This window comes from Poecile atricapillus, chromosome 3, assembly GCF_030490865.1.
Source record: "Poecile atricapillus isolate bPoeAtr1 chromosome 3, bPoeAtr1.hap1, whole genome shotgun sequence".
In the NCBI taxonomy this organism is placed as follows: Eukaryota; Metazoa; Chordata; class Aves; order Passeriformes; family Paridae; genus Poecile; species Poecile atricapillus.
In genome coordinates this window covers 32,921,262-32,938,828 of record NC_081251.1, presented here as the reverse complement: position 1 = coordinate 32,938,828, position 17,567 = coordinate 32,921,262, and the positions used below count along the sequence as shown (strand labels likewise).

The following is a 17,567-nucleotide window of genomic DNA, read 5'->3' as shown; positions in this document are numbered from 1 at the left end:
GATTTTTTTTGTTGTCTGTATTTTGTTTGCTTTCTAATATAATGCAATTACAATTTAAATCAGTGCAAAGAAATTTTCAGTGACTTCAGTTATTTTCAGTGTGTTTTTTGAGAAGTTGTTTTGTTTTCAGTTGTTAGATCTGAAAACTTCACTCTTCCTTCTTTCTTTACAGAGACCAGAAGTGATCTGGTAGATGCTAATTATCATCTCATAGATGATAATTGTTTTTGTAAAGTCATAGCTTCTCTTTTTGTAGTACCCAAGGAAGCTAACTGTATCATCTAAACGGAATACTTGTATTTTGTTTATTTATTAGATTAGGAGTCCTCAGTGTTCTTTAGGATCATTATTTCAGTGTTTTAGACCTCATTGGAACGTAGACAAAGCAGCTGTTTGAACACAGAGGTTTGCAGTGTCTGATTAGCTGTGAATCTCTGGTATGGCATATGGGATGTCAGGTGCTAGTCTTTATTCTTTATTTAGGCTACTATTTGTGTATTGTACACACTCATTAGTTGCACTGTCAATACTAATAGTATATTGCTATTTGCACAGTCTGAAACCAAAAGAAGGTATCAAAAGGAATAAGAAAGCAGATGAGAAAAATAGATGGTGGGGGACTTTTTAAATGATTGAAACCTCTAGTTTAGTTTACTAGTATAAAATAAAAGACTAGTTGACAGCCTAATACTTTCACTTCGACTAAAACTAAGCGGAGTGTTTTGGGAATCTTGCATCCATTTTAATCCCAGCTATTGAGATATGGGATGTCTTTGATTCAAAAAGTATCAGGCCTAGATATTTCAAACTGACCTGCTTATTTCTTGAGTCACAAGAAAATATGAGGCTGGAAGTAATTGCAGAAAATCACCTCTCTTTCCTCTATCCCTAGATAGCATTAATTATACCTGTCATTCCTGACAGATGTTAGTCTTTGAAGATTTTTGTAGTAGACATTTGACCTCCTTACTGAGCAGAGAGCTCACAGGCCTTTCTGGTATAAAGTTCTTCTTCATTCTGATCCTGATTCAAAATTAGGTCTTTTTTATTGTGGGAAAAAGCTTTGACTTTCTTTGTAGCCACATGTAGAATCTTAAAAATTAAAAAAGCAGAAGAGAAAAACTGATTAATGTTTGAGTTTTATGATCTTGAATGGTGCTTACATTTCTAATCCACCTCTACCAAAAATCAATCTAAAAAATGATACAGCAGTGAAGAAGGACAAAGAAGGATCACCCAGGAAGATCAAAAGTACAGAACATTTTTTTTTTCTTTAGGTCAGACACAGAGACTGACTGTTAGAAGGGAAAGAGTTTGGAAGACATATGATAAAAAAGCTTGTATAAAACTATCATGGTTTAGAAAGGAATAAATGCAGAATGATTTCCTTCCTTATTTTGTTACGGTGAGATGTGGCACCTCACGAGACAGACATAAAGCTCAAAAATGAGCCATTTTCCCACTCAACATCCCCCTCACACCCCAAACCCACCTGAGCATGTAGTCAGGTAGTGGAACTAATTACTAAAAGATTTAGTAGAGTTTCAGAAATTATTTAATCAAGTCACTTGGAATAGTCCCTTCCTGATGAGTAACTAAGATCAGGCTTGGCTTCTAGAAAGTTTTAAACTGATGATTAATGCGTCAAATTATAAAAAGGGAAAGAAAGTTCTCTGTTTAAAGGCTGTTTCTTACCTTCCCATAATTTGCCAGTTAGCTGTAGACACTTGGCTCTGATGCAGTGTATCAGTGTTTTGCAAGACAGACCTGCTTGAATCTCAGAAATCTGAAAGTGCTTCTATGTTATTGACTTAATGCAATAGAGAGGTTCTGTTTTGATTTTTTTGTTGTGGGCTTTTGTTTTTTAATACATTTATGCTTTTTCTTGTATACTCATGGTGCAATCATCACAGTACTTCTTGTCATGTCAAACCACATTTGAATTGGTGTAATGGAATTACACATGGCATATCCTATTTGCAGTCAGGAGATGCAGAATCCTCCAGCAGTGGCTGTATGGAGTGGATTTCTGTACAGCCGTCCAGGCTTGCTTTCTGTACACACCCACACACACAAGATCCTGTTAGGAATTTCAAAGCAGCATTGCTTGAATGGTTGTACAAACCCCTGCTTTATCTGACCTATTAGATACAGACAAGAAGTTTGCACCTAGGACCAGCAACTGCCCTGAGTGTTATTGGTTACAAATGTGATATGTGGAAATACTTTCTGAAAATGCAGTTCCACAGCACTTTATAGTAAATATGCCAGTAGGTAATGTGGATGAATACCTAATCCAGGTAATTTTCACATTATTTATCTCATAAATCTCTTCCTCCTTGTTTTGTGCAAGGTTCCTTAATTGGAGGCGGCTGTCTAATTTTAGTGCCTTTTTGGCCAAGGCAACCATGTGAATTTGGTTCAAGAGAATGACGTGCTTCCATTTTATCTTTTTGGGCATGAGACATAATTACTAGACTTATTAAATTCAGTTTTTGTTAGAGCTCATCCCTACACACTCCCAAAAAAACCTCAAAAGGCAGTTAAGATTAATCCTCACACTAGCAATAATTTTGTACTAATTTTCTGGGTACGTTTTCTTCAGAGGCTGGCTGTAGGAGTTCTGGCAGAAAATGGTTTGACGCTGGAAGAATGGCTGCCTTCAGCATGGATTACAGACACTGTTCCTCGGCGGTGCCCATTTGTCCCACAGATGGGGGATGAGGTATTGTAATTTTTCCCTCTGTGTCCTTCTTTCAGATTGTTTTTGCCTTTTGTATTTTCATCTGCACATTTTTTCCCCAGACACTTATAATCAAAACATTTTGGATTTTCTTAAAAACATTCTTTGATCTGGCTAAAATTTGCTTTAGCTTCCTTGTACTTAGAAAATATTCTGCACAGTGTTGCTTTGACTTTTTATTATTAATCTATGCTGTTGCTGTAGTGTTCCTTCTTGTATGGTATTAAGTGTGTTGATTTCCTTATGACACCTGTAGAGAAGCTGTGTGAGGTGCTTTATGTCATAGAAGTATTCCTTAATTGTAGGGCATTTGGTATCCTGAAGAACAGGTAAGAAATCAGATATGAAATTCAGTCTGGGAAACGTACTTCAGTTTGAGACTTGAAATAAAAAACAGGAATTAAGCCTCCTGGGGAAGGTTGTGGGGTTTTTTGCTTGGTGTGATTGTTTTCATGTAATTTAAAAAAAAAAAAAAATTATTCTGAAGGAAATCTCTGATGCTGTCCTTATCACTTGTGCTCCTGATATCAAAGAACTCCTGTTACTCTTACAACAGAGAACCAAGAGAAAAGTTTTGTGTATATGTATTTTATACAAACCAGTCTGTAAATACTTTGTAAACATGACCCAGATGTCTCAAAATATAATAGGGAAAGGATACCCACCAGTTTGTACTTTAGAATATGTAGCAGGTGAACATTACAGTGAATTCTATGAATAAGTAGTATTAGGTAGAACGCAATCTTGAAAGCCAGAGTCTGTGCATGTTTCTTAAAACCCCCTCAGGTTAAAATATGAGGAAATGGCTGGCTTATGCTGTAATGGACAGTGTGTTGTCTCTTTGGGGAGCAGCATGTTTTCTGAGTTACTAGACAGAGTTGTTGTATAGCTCATACCTTCAGAATGCTGTTGGAGAAATACTTGACATGGTGGCAAAGTTGATTAAGTTTGTTCCCAAGTTACAGCTTTATGTGGGCACCACCTTAGGAACTGAATCAGGAGCAGAGGTTGCATGTGCAAGCAGTTTTGTTTTTACTGGATCACTTCACTGATCCAGTTCACAGCACAGCTATGCAAAAATTGCATCAGCAAAGCTAGTGAGGGAGGGAAGGAGCATTTCCAGTTGAGAGTTGCAGCTAGAGAAAGTCCTTATGGATTGATACCCTCCAGTAAACATATTTTGGAGACTGCTGTTCAAAAGATCAAGTCCAAATAAAAGTATTTGGTGCCTGACACCATCTGGATACAGTGAAGCAGCCAAGGATTTATCAGTACCATACTGCTCAGGAGACTTTAACGTCCTATTGGTTTAGTAAGATAAACAGTTGTGTTTGATTTGGCACCTGCTGAATAGCATGTACAGTGTGTTCTAGGAATATCTAAGTAGGGTACATCCTTTTGCTAAAAATGCTTTCTATCGGAGAACAGAAAGTTTTGTGTCCTGTGCCTAGAAAGTAGGAATAACTGTACCAATAGAGACTGTGTTTGTAATCGAGCCTCTCTATCTGAAATTCCATCTCTGATACTCGTCTTCCCTGGATTTACTTAATATGGGAAAAGAAATTATTCATCTAGAAAGTTACTTTTGAGATTCACAGAAATCAAGGGTTGGTTTAATTAGGGAAATGTTGTGAGAAGAAATATTGTGTGGCCTTCCAACATTTTTTTGGATGGTAGGTATAAGATTTCAGGGGAGATATATTTCAAATTTGTTCTCAAGCTGTACAAACAAGAAAAAGATGGTAGTGCTGTATTTAGTTACACTTAGTATATAAGAATAGCACATACCAACCCATTTCCCTTTCTGAATAGTGCTGTTTATGTGTCTCTGCCCTGTCCTGAGAAATGGCAGAAACCCACCAGAGATGGGGTTGCAGTTTTGCTGTCTGAATATCAGAAATATCAGAAGGCATGTTTGTTGGAGTGTTCTGCCCTTAACATGATAAAAAATAGTTTTATCTGGGTACTACAACGAACATGCAGAAGCAGGAATTCATCAAGAATAAAAATATTATTTCCTGTGAAAATACACAAATTCTATTTTTACCAGATATCTTCCCAGTTTGTTCTTCTGACAGAAGATGCAATGCTTAGAGCCATTTGCAAAATAAAGAATATTTCACTTCTGTAAACAGTGGGTTGAATTTATGTAGTGGTTTAGGAGAAACACTGTGTAGCAGAGATGGTTTGTAGCCTATGCACTTTTTTTTTGTTTTGATTCACTGAAATGTATGGGAAGCAATCATCACAATATTGGGAATGTAATGGAAATTTGCCTTCAGATGTATCTTAGTAGCCTCTGTTCCTTCTCCTGACAGATAGATTCTGACAGTGCCTAGAAGATTCTCACTGCTTTAATGCCTTTTGTAGCTGCTGTGTGTTTTGTCCCTATGAGGATATTATGCATATTGATTACCCTAACAACAGGGTTTTTTAAAAGAATGTGGTAATGAGTCCTTCTCCATTTAAAAAAGTTTAAAACTGCCACCTAACGCTAAGAGTTCAGTACCTGTTAATGTCGAAACCTGGCAAAAACTTCTTTATGATGTTTTATGATACAAGAATTTTGAAAGCAGGTAGAAATACGAATATTAGTGTTTCTTTATACATTTTAAAGAGGGACTCCTGCTATGTTTTTTTGTTATTGTTGTATTGGACCTTTATTTTAAAGCTGTCTTTCCTTTGTGCTATTAGATGGAAATCCTATGTTGGTGCTCTTGAAGAGGATCTTTTATTTAGCATACATTGTACCAAGAATACAGACGTTTATCAGATCTTTGTTCTAATTAGTTTGTGGAACCTCTGTTTCACATTTGACATACATTCCTTGAATACATGTTTGTGGGTTTCAACTTACTACTTCATTACAGTGATGGCTTATAATAAAAGCATTCATCCATGTGGTATGATGTACTACAAGATCAAAGCAGAGCTGTTAGACTCTGGATGTCTGAACCATAGAAATTTATATTGGAAGGATTAAAAAAAAAAATTAATAAGCACTGGAAATGTCTATTTTAGTTTGTTCAGGCCTTTGTTAGGCTATTTTTTCAGTGATATGGAAGCAAACACCAAAATCTTAACTGAACATTAACTTCTAGAATATTCTATATTCCAGAACAAGAACTTCTAAAATATATTTCTTGTTCAAAAAGGATAATCTAGATAGTGAATTTAGTGATACTTGATAACTTAGGGCTGTCCTGCAGTGATGTATAACCAGGTGGATTAGTGGAATTCTTGTTGCTATAACTGCATTGCTCTATGGTGCAATGATAAATGGATGGTTTTGTTACTGGTTTTGTTGGTCTCAGTCACATGTAATTTAAGGTATTTTGTTCATACAAAAAATAATGTTCTAAGTATTTCCTGCTTTTTTCTGTAAATGTTTTTATAATAGCTTTTTTAATTTTCCTCCACTTAATTTTTTGAGAACCCAAGACTTTGGCAGGAAAACAGGCTGAAAGCAGATGAAATAGAAATTGATGGAATAGAAAGTACACACATTGTGTGGCAGGGACTTGTTAGCATTTCAGCTCCTCAGAGTCTTTGTAGGATAACTGTCACATTTCACTTTCAGGTTTACTATTTCCGACAAGGTCATGAAGCATATGTTGTAATGGCCAAGAAGAACAAAATATATAATATTAATCCCAAGAAACAACCATGGCATAAAATGGAATTGCGGGTATGACTTCTTTTTCTTTTTTGTTTATATCTTAATATTAAAACAAAAATAGAAACTAACTGGAAGTCCTTGAGACAAATAAATCTAGTACTCTTAATATTATAAAGGGAAAATTTTAACTTAATGGTCAAGTGAAATAAGACCTTAAACTGTACTACTATTTGTATCAGCTTGAGCAGATGAGATGGTTATACTTCATAGCGAAATATTTTTCGAACATATTGCATTGTGAAATAATAGCTCGTGGAAGACTAAATTTCAGATTCTTGATTTTGATGTGATCTGGCAGAAATATAGTACATTCAGTATACCCATATTTTCATGTTTTAGAAAGCTATTTCAATTAACTTCGGTGGTGGTAATAGTATTTTGTTTCTTCTAGGAGCAAGAGCTAATGAAAATAGTTGGGATTAAGTATGAAGTGGGATTGCCTACTCTCTGCTGTCTTAAGCTAGCTTTTCTTGACCCTGATACGGGTAAACTGACTGGAGGAGCCTTCACCATGAAGTAAGGAAAAGAATATTGTATGCAAATTGGGGGTTTTCTTGGACGGGGTGGCCAGGGGGGTGTTGAGGTTGAAAGTTTAATGATAACATTAATACTGACCTTGTGCTTTTCAAGTGCTGAATTCGAAGTATTAATTTTTTACGTAAGTGCTTTATGTTATGCTTTTGCTGTTTTACCGCTTAATAGTTATGTGTTCTGTTGTAATTAGGTATCATGATATGCCAGATGTCATAGATTTCCTAGTTTTGAGGCAACAATTTGATGACGCAAAGCATAGGCGATGGAATATAGGTGAGTTGTGGGGAAAGCTGTGTGCTGTGGTTTTATTTGTTTTTCTAAGTGTCCACCTATTTTCTCGGTAACTTTCTTAAAAGTAGATTGTGGTAAAGAAATCCTAACACTGTGCTGAAGTCAGAGAGTAAACTGTGATTGTTAGCCGGGGACTTCTACTTAGTCCTTGACCAAAGTGGCAGCAAGCAAGCAGAATAGTGAAGGTGATCTTTAAAAGAAAGCAAAGAAAATTTCAGCTGTATATTTGTAGAGAGACTAGTTATTATTGCTCCTGATAACTTCTTGTAGCCTATATATTGTGTGTAGCTCTCTTTTTAATTGAAGGCCCTCCTACAATGGCATTGCTAGTAGGATTTTTTTTTTCTAGTTTCTGAAATTTCTGCTGAAAACATGAGAATACTTTTTCAAAAATCGCAAATTGATGTCTAGATTGTACAACAAGAATGCTCTTTCCGTGTCGTTATACTTTTTGAATTCCGTTCTAAACCCTGTGGTTTAGCTCCATTGAAGTGTATATAGTTATAATTCACTGCCAAGTGATGAGGGAATGACTTGGATTCTTTTTACTTTGCCTGTGCCCAGCTATTCGTGCGTACTGGATACTGAAATAATGCCCATGACTGTTAAGTGCTGCGGTCAGATCTATTTACTAGTCATCTTTTCCATATGATAATAAAGATCACCTTTCAGCAGTGGAATTAATTAATCTTCTGTCTTTTGATATCCTTAGGTTGTGTGCCTTAGCAGTAGATGTATAAATTACATGATGCTGTAGGAATAAGTTCCATATAATTTCATTCTTCACACTATGTTGTCTGAAAATACAGCTCATCTTCAGTTCGATAGGGAATTTAGTAAAGACCCTGGGCTTCTGATCCAATGAGAAATGTAAACCTTTATATCTTCTTCATTCATTCATCAAAAGATCATTTCAGTTTAAAGATCTCATAAGTGACAAGGTTGGTGAAGATCTAATAGATCACTAAGCTTTGCTCTTTCCTCCTGGTTATGGATCTGTGGTCTTGTTCTCTGCCATGCCATGTTTTTGGACAAAATCATGGCAGCAGCAGAAGAATGATTGCCATAGTTTGTGAACAGCCTAGCCAGGTTTCCTGAGCTGATAGTGTATTTCAAGAAATTTGCAATCTGGAATAAATGGAAGCTACACAGAAAATATTGTAAGTAGCAGGATGTTTTATCAAGCTTCCAATGCAAATAATGTGAATTTTTGTTGTTGTTTGGGCTTTGTTTTAGGAAAGAATATTTGCTTATCTATTAAATTTTCTAATATTAAATTTATATTAATGTATGAATCCTTTTAGAAGAAACAAACATAAAATTTGAAATTACAGGTTCTTATTTGCATTCATACTCTTTTTATTGCGTTTCTTTATCTTATTATAATTTAACTCTAAGTTTAATACTTGGGCTAAAAGCTATTCCAGTAGTATTCCTGCAACTTCAGCTGTACGTCTTAAGACGGGTGTGCATATCTCTCTCTTATTACATAGCAGCCACTGTGAGTTCCATATACATTTTTTGTTATCTTCAAGCGAACATTATGCAGGGGATACTCAGTTCTGGAAAATTACACTGGAGCCACCTTCTTCTGAGAGATTTTGGACTGCTCTCTGCATAGATGAGGTAGCACAGAGGAGATGGGGAAAGTCGTGATTCAAGAGTTTCTTTCACTCATGTTTTCTTCTTTAGCATTCTGTCTGTAGGAATGCTGTGGCTCTTGAGAATTTAGAAGCAGGTGCCAGGATATATGCCCCTTTAAGTGGTTTTGATCTGCTTAATGTTCAGCTCAGTGAAGTCACTCCTAGTTGTACCTACGCATGTTTCTTTGTAAAACTGATCACCAGGGAAGGCCGTACTGAAAACTGTAATTTTATAGCTCTTCAGAAAATAAGTTATTCTTTTAAAATAGAACATCAGCCCTTATTTACATTTTTGATCTTGCATTTCGGATATTTCTGGTTTACTTGGTTCTATTTAACACAATTAGGACTATTATAGAAGCTTTGTAATTGTGATCCATTAAATTTAAAATTAAAAAAAAAATGTGGTAAAGAAAGCAGACCATTTTTGAGAATATGTTTACTTCCTGTTATTTCAGACAACTTCAGCAAGCATTTGGGCAGAGGGTGCATGTATTGAAATGGAACAAATACTGCAGCAGAATGTGTACTTCTTGGAATCTCAGGCTTAAATTACATCTTTTCTTGTATTGAACAGAATACTACACTAAAATTGTTTCTTAATTTTGTGGCATGTGTTGTAGAAAATGTTAGCATTTGTGATGGTGTGTAATACATGCATTCTCATATGTAATTTCTTTTAATAATGCTTCTGACCTTTTTTCTCAGCTGCATGAATGCTTTGTGGTAGTTAAGCCATTGCAAGTCATAATAAATTTCTTTGCTAACCTTTTGAGCAAGCTTTAATAAATTTTATTCTATTATCAGTCAGATTGTCTGCATAGTAAAGAAAATGAACCTCTTGAGTTACATTTGCATTGCTGAAAAAACACTTCAGAAACTAAGGAGGACGAGCTCAGAAGCTTGTAAAATACTCCCCATACAGAGGTGCCATAGTGCTCAGTTATTTTAAGGTAGCACGTAGTAATGCAAGTAGATGTGAGTCTTAAAGGAGTCTTAAAGCATTGAAATGTTTTATCTTTTATATGAAATTAAGAAATAAATTCATAAGTAAAGAATATGTAGGTAGATTTGCAAATTGCTATATTTCTAAAATGCTATATTAACTTTCATTTTGGTTAAAAAACAATCTTCAGAAAGAATTTAAAAATTTAGTTGGTTTTTAACTGAGCATTGACTCATGCTTGCCTGCTGAAGCTGTAAATGTTCAAAAGGATTTCTGTATTCAAGATCAAGCCAGATATATCTAAACCTGCTTTTCTGGGAGGGTAACATGCCTTATATTGATGAAATTATTTTGTGTTCTTACCTAGGTGATCGTTTCAGGTCAGTGATCGATGATGCTTGGTGGTTTGGAACAATTGAAAGCCAGGAACCTCTTCAGCCTGATTATCCTGATAGCTTATTTCAGTGCTACAATGTCTGGTTAGCAAATTTATCTTCAATCTTTTTTATGTTAATTTTATTACTTCATTTGAAGTACTGACTGAGAAACTTACTTTCATTAAATTCAGTCATGCATCTCGCTGTACCAATTTATTATAATACTCTGTGGTGTAGAAATTAAAGTTTTGTTACAAACATTAAATAATTACATTGTTGAAGTAATATTAGTAGATAATTCAAGTGTGATTATTTTTAAGCTGGGACAATGGTGATACTGAGAAGATGAGCCCTTGGGACATGGAGCTGATACCAAGTAATGGTATGTTACCTTAATAATATAATTTGCTTTACAAGTATAAATATAATTTGCTTTACAAGTATATTTTAAGAAGAAAAAGAAGTCGTACGGTTTTACATAAACAATCCTGCTTTTTGTGGGGGAGTGTGAGGAAGGCCCACAAACCAGTTGCATTTAAAGAATATCTTTAAATCAATCACTAAACTAAAAGTGAATCAAGATAAAAGAGCTGTGAAAAAACAGCCATGCTAGATAAACTGAGTGATGTTGAACTAGAAATAATAAAAAAATTGCTATAGATAATGTGCAGTTAAACTTAACTCTTTGTACAATTAGGGATATAAACCCATGCCCTAGGTCAGCTTGAGAAAACTGGCTGCTCTAAGATGTGTCAGCATTCCTGCAGATATTCGGTCCATTGCAGATGCAGCTGTTCTTATGAGAGAGTTTGGTAATAGCAGGATTTTTCTCCCCCTCTGGCCCAGCACTTGTAGCAGATGAACATGCTGCAGAGTGGACAGCATAGCATGGGAGCTGTTCACATGTTCAAAAGAAGAATGTAGTACTTCTTCCATAGTTTCTTCATTAGTTGGGTTTTTCTAAGACTTCATAGAACCCTTGTTAAAAAGCAAGGTAGAATCAGCATTTTTTCCTTATGTTTTCCATGAAACATTTGATCATATTGTCTCTCAAAAGTAACCATAAATAATTCTAAATTATTTAAAGTTGTAATTATGTTAATTTCAACTTTTTGTTATGGTTCAATACTTCTTTTAATAGGTACCTCATTGTCATGAGTGAAATACAGGTGTTAGAGACCAAAATAAATAATTGAAATAGACTGCCCCTGTTTAGTTTTCAGTAGAGGCCAATTCCTGTTGTCTTAAGAAAGGAGAAACCTCTTTCAGATAAAGAGTAGGTACTGATTAAGATAACAAAACCTGAATCTGATTTTTTGCTGTATTCACAAATATCAACATTTGTTATACCTTCTTAAAAATTGTCAAGAGGAGTGCTTAACGTCATATTTTAAAAATCTGCTGTTACAGTATAAATTGTCAAAATTGGTAGGTCCTCAAGGATGCTTAGGTGATAATGCTATTAATTTGCATACTCAGGAACTGTGGTTTTAGCATTGTGATGTCTGTGACAATGTAGAACCACTACCTGGGAAATGTTTTAACAGCATTGTCAAAGTTATCTTAAACTCCATCTGGAAATCATCTACCATTCCTTACCGAAATAACTCATTGTCAAGAATATTGGCTTTTAAAACACAGAATAACTCCAATACCAAAGCACACATTTTAACTGTGATAAATTAATGTCTTAGTTGGTTCTAAAATGAATTTTATAATTAGCTATTCAGAAGAGGATAAATCTTCAGGGAGGACCTCTACACCAAACTGCATTGTAAGGATTTAAATGTAAGAGAATAATATATAGAAAGGATACTGGATACATCCAAAATGTCTTTGAGTAAATCAAGAGCTATGCATTTGTAAAACTGATTTCATGGTATCTTTGATTTACAGGTATATGCATTTCACAAGATACAAACATTTATATTTTTTTTTCATTTTCATATTACATTCCAGCTGTATTTCCAGAAGAACTGGGAACTAGTGTTCCTTTAACTGACGATGAACGTAGAACACTGCTCTACAAACCTTTGGATGGAGAGTGGGGTTCCAGGACTCGAGATGAGGAATGTGACAGAATTATTGCAGGGATAAACCAACTTATGACTCTAGGTAAATTTTGAAAAATATGGGAAAGGTTTTTGGTTTATATTTTTCAGACTGTGATCATGTGAACTTCTGAAATTACCAAAATGAATGTGATAAAATACACATTTAACCTCTTGTTGACTTCAACAAAACTTACGCATTGAACATCTTTGAAGTTTTTTTTTATAGTGAGTACTTATGAAGCCTAATTTTTTTCCTGTTTCCCAAGGTAACTGTTGCTTTTTGGTAGATAATTTGACATATACTAGGGGTAGGAGTTTGGGTTTTGTATGTTAAAAACAAGTACTTGATTTTTTAACTTCAGCTACCAGAATCTCCTGTTGGGGTTACAATTAATACCCTTATGATTAAGTGAATATTAACTAAATTACGGACAGATGTGGGGAAGAAAAAAAGCATAAATTTACTTAGATAATGAATATCTGTGTGTGGATTTTCCCTGTATTAGCCTTTCCTAATTCCTGATTTCTTTTCCACATTTCCTTAATTATGTTAAATGTTGAGGGAAAAGTAATTGGCTATCTTAGGAAAGCTACTTGCTATTTGGTTGTGGAGCAATTATTCTTTACAGGCAGCTTCTGAAAAAGTAATTGTTAAAATGTTTAACACACAGCTGCAAAATTTACCTGATCAAAGATGGATGTCTGGTTGGAGATCCATCAGTAAATACAGGAGGTGTCCAATTAGCAGTCTTATGTTTTGGGCTAACAGTGGTCATGCATTAAATATAAAAGTTACAGATACTTTGTTTAACTGATTTTTGAAGCACTTAATGCAAGGTAAGATTCATGTTTCAAAAAAGCCAAAAACCTCTTAACTCTTGAAATAATTCTGATTACCTCTATATCCCATATGGTTTCTTTGATGACGTACTGCATAAGAAGCCTCCATTTGCTTCCTAAACAAAGGAGTTATCTATACAGTGTAGTAGGACAAATTAGAGATTTATGTTAAAACAAAAGGAGGAAATGAAAATTTGAGCTGCTTTTGCTGTGCCATCAAAGATTTTTTTTACATTTTGTGTTATGATGCATGGCAGACCACTTATTTTGGGATTTAGCTATAGCAGGTGCGGTGCATAGTGGTACCAAGTAGCAGTTGCTATAATATTCAAAAGAGTGAGTAAACAGCTTTTAGAAGAAGAGCAATATTTTTAGCAGCAGCATATTTTCTGTTTTTAAAGACTTTTGAGACTTTTAAAGGTGATTTTGTGGTTTTATAGTGCAGAATTTTTCCTTGAGATGTCAGATTTTAGAATGATGTGTCTAAGCCCATGATGATTCTAAGTACAGGAGGGAGAAAGCAAGGTTGTTTAGGTGCACAGGGTTAAATTGCTCAGCAGTCCTCTAGCACAGTATTGGATTTGCTGTGGAAGGCTTCTTTTAGGTAGGGACAGGAGAGAGTGTTTCTGTTTTACTTTGAGTGTGGATTTTACCCACATCTGACAGGCTGAAATAGCGCTGTAACTTTTATTGCAGGAATTTAATGTATTGCTTTGTTTGAAGATATGAGAGTGGCAATATAAAGTGAAATGAGCCTGTGCTGTAAATAACAATACTGAATTGCATGCCTTCATCTGTGTATAATTTTTACACTTTTCAAATGTATATATTTCAAATGTGCACTTGCTGTGCCTTTGGGGAGTGTGGTGCTTCATGCATAACAGAATGGGCACCCCTCAGTCACTGCAGCAATGGGATGTACAGCACACACCTCAGCAAGCACTCTAAATAGAATATCAGAAATCATTTGGAATATCTAGAGTAGTTACTGTTATTTTTGGGAAACTGCTGTGCACTTCAAACATGAAGAAATAGCTTATGTTGTAGGGGGATAAATCTCAAAACTGCCATGGAACTTTGCAGAATATAACACCGGGGGTTTACGGTTTGTTTTTTGTTTTTTTTTCATCTAGATATTGCTTCTGCATTTGTGGCACCAGTGGATCTTCAAGCTTACCCAATGTATTGCACTGTTGTGGCATATCCCACTGACCTCAGTACCATTAAGCAAAGACTGGAAAGCAGATTTTACAGGTTAGACCCAAGTCTCAGTTCTGCTGTGATCTACCAGCAGCTGTATTTTTGGTAGCTCTTTGTCTTGTCAACTAGGATGTGGGCGTGGGTGTGCACTTTTACTTTCTTTCATCTTCTATCCTTGATCTAGGTTTCCATTTTCTAAAACTCAAAAAAGGATTGAACATCTCCAAAATGTATTTTAGAACTACATGGCATTCAAATACCTGATTATGCAAATTACTTGTTCCATGTGAGATTCAAATTTCAGGGTTAGTAAAGTGACTTTTGGTCCAAAGGATTAAGTTTCCACTTAATCATTTTTTTAAAGTACTTCTAAAATAATTTTAATAAGAGAAACCTTAAAAATATCTCAAGTGGATTTTTGTCCTAATATACTTTAAAAAATATTCTTGTATCACATAAGCAGCTGCACAGAATCTGACTACTTAAATTATTGGTGTTGAACTTCTGAGTTGTTGTACAGCAACAAGATAAGTTTATACTTTTTGATACTGTTTTGATGTTTTCCTAAACTGTGATTGCAATTGCTGTGGGCTTTTTTCTTTTTTCTTTTTGTTTTTTAGTAAATATCTATATAGGAGTATAGTTTTTTAAATTACTTCAGTTTCCTTTCTTGTTCTAGTTCTTATTTTAAAATCAGTGTTGCTTTAGTTTCTTTTGAAAAAAATATGGATAGGATTTTGTTTTGGGCCAAATTTCAAAGTTCATTTTTAGTGCTTTATACATGCTAAATGAAGATTAAATTCTAAACTAAATTTGCTTTTTCATTTTCAAAAAAGCACCACTGTTTTTTATCATTCTATTGCAATATTGAATTCTATGTTTATTGTGTGATATGAGGTAATCCAGCTTTCTCTTCTATAATGTGCTGCTTTACTGTCAGATGGAGAGAACTTTTTGCTGGATTTTGCTTCTCTTGTCAAAAGAGTAAGCGTTTATGTTTTGGTAATTAACACACCTTCAATAAATCAGGCTTTTTTACTTTGTAATATTGCTCATGCCTAGTTAGGTAATAAACAACTTCACTGTGTTGTGCTTCTCAGTGATTTTTTTACATTTAGTCAATTAGTTCAGATCACTTTTGATCTTTGCTACTTTTCATGAGGCTTACCTTAAAACTAACTTTTGTGCTGCCGGAACCTTTACTATCTTTTTACTTTATCTTTTTTTGATTTGGATCTGTTTTATTCAGTTATTCTGGTTTTGTACATAATTTTTTATAATGTCACTATTCTATAGTTAGGTTATTCAATCAGAAGGAATCTGATTGTTGTCTATCTGTCAGAAAAATATATACTCTAAAATATTTTTATTAATATTTTGTTGATCCGTAACTGAGTTCAAAGGCTATGATACAGGATGGGTAATATGTGTCATAAAGGAATAATAGAAGCTGAAGTGTCACAGCTGAGTTTCCCTGTGGTGTGTTAGTTGAATGTTCTTAAAGCCATTTCTATAGATTACCACAGAATATAACATGAGAACAGGAAGGCAGAGGAAGCTGCCTGCTGCTGGTCACTTAGGGCAGCATATCCAATGTGCACGTCTTCTGATGTCATGGAAAACAATATTGAATGAGAAGAAGGATGTAATGGTCTTTTCCTCTGTTCATATACATTTCTAGAAATTGTCCTTGTTTCTTTTTCCTTTTCTTCTCCTCCAACTGTTTGGATACAGGCGCCTTTCTTCGTTAATGTGGGAAGTCCGGTACATTGAACACAATACTCGCACATTTAATGAACCTGGAAGTCCTATTGTCAAATCTGCCAAATTTGTCACAGATCTTCTGCTACACTTCATAAAGTGAGTTGCTTAGTAGGTCTGTTGTTATTCCTATCTCTTACCAAGGTAAGAGCCTTTTTAGATCTGAATTTTTAAGTAGGATAGTTCTGCACTTTAAATAAACCTGTTGGGGCAGAAAAGAATAGAGCTTATGTTGACAAAGAATTCTTGAGTGTGCAAAACAAGTTGTGTAATACATTGAGTGGCATAGATTGGCATGGCATTTTATTTTGATAAACCTTCTAAATGATAAAAATGGGTTTGAGTATCTTCACAGAGTTACAGATATTTTCATTGGTAAGTTAGGAGTTCTAATTTTGAGTTTGAATACTGGCTATGTTAACATAATTCTAAAATCGAGATTACAATTTATAATAGATTTGAAATGACTTTTTATATGTATGGAAAGTATAAATTAAAGGCTTTGTAGTCAACCGAAGTTATAGCTGTCTTTCAAATGTTCTATTATCACCCATAGACAAGCTCAATGACAAATACTTAAGATTTTTCAGTCAGTTGACACATCTAGACACCTGAAGTTTGTAAGAACTTACTGTGCCCACTGCCTTGGTTTGCTTGTACACAATGAGTGCTGCTGTTTCCACTTTGTAGACACAGCAAGATACTTCATTAGTTTAACAAAACTTGTGACATTTTTAGTGATTTAGATTGTTAGTGTTCAATTGAATCTAGAGTTTCTTTTATTTTGTGTGTTCTTAACATTAGAACTCTGTTTAGTGTTTGGAAATCTAGGGCTTTGACTCCATAAGTAAATCTTCAATTTCTTCAGTGCCTGTGATTTCTGATATTTGCTGGAGAATGTAAAACACTTAACTGCTTTAGATGTTAAAAATTTTAGTGACATATACACCATTAGGAACAGATATATATCTAAAGGGCTTTTCTGGTACTAATTTTGCTCTTTAACATCTTTGTCCTACATGGTTTTTTTTTCCTGAATAATTAAGCAGCTCAGGGTTTTTCAAAGTGTATGTTTTTAATTGGCTTAGCTAAATTAGTGGATATTGTTGGATATTCTTATTTAATAATGGCCTATAGCTTGAGTCTATTAATATACTAATTTAAGTGAACTAGCGATTTATGTAAAACCCAGACTTTATTTTTATGATTGTAACTGTAAGGTAGAAGGCCTAGACAATCAAAAGTAAAGCCCATGGCTCTAATGAGAAGGAAATATCTAGATGCCTCTTAGAAATCTATGTCTCAGTTTCCTAAATTACCCAAGTATCTTAAAGAGCTGAAAATGGGGGGTGGGTGTTGCAGTTAGTTAACCTTTTTTCACCTTCTCTCACAGCTGTTCTAGTGGTAATAGCAGTAGCCTGTATTAGGTATTCTGGTTCCCCTGCGGAGTTGCTGAGTGTTTACAGTTACAATTGGTAAAAGTGTTACAAACCACTTTT

At 34.7% G+C, this 17,567-nt stretch overlaps 1 protein-coding gene across 2 annotated transcripts in view; it reads left to right on the top strand.

Moving 5' to 3' along the window:
* The window catches only part of PHIP (pleckstrin homology domain interacting protein), a 105,741-nt gene that overhangs the window by 74,004 nt on the left and 14,170 nt on the right, over positions 1-17,567 (top strand). For both annotated transcript variants that reach the window (XM_058835165.1, XM_058835164.1), the window contains 9 exons: positions 2,606-2,725; positions 6,324-6,431; positions 6,814-6,938; positions 7,147-7,229; positions 10,204-10,315; positions 10,534-10,595; positions 12,173-12,328; positions 14,241-14,361; positions 16,042-16,167. In XM_058835165.1, coding sequence (XP_058691148.1) covers positions 2,606-2,725; positions 6,324-6,431; positions 6,814-6,938; positions 7,147-7,229; positions 10,204-10,315; positions 10,534-10,595; positions 12,173-12,328; positions 14,241-14,361; positions 16,042-16,167 — 1,013 coding nt within the window. The remainder of the gene's footprint in view (positions 1-2,605; positions 2,726-6,323; positions 6,432-6,813; positions 6,939-7,146; positions 7,230-10,203; positions 10,316-10,533; positions 10,596-12,172; positions 12,329-14,240; positions 14,362-16,041; positions 16,168-17,567) is intronic.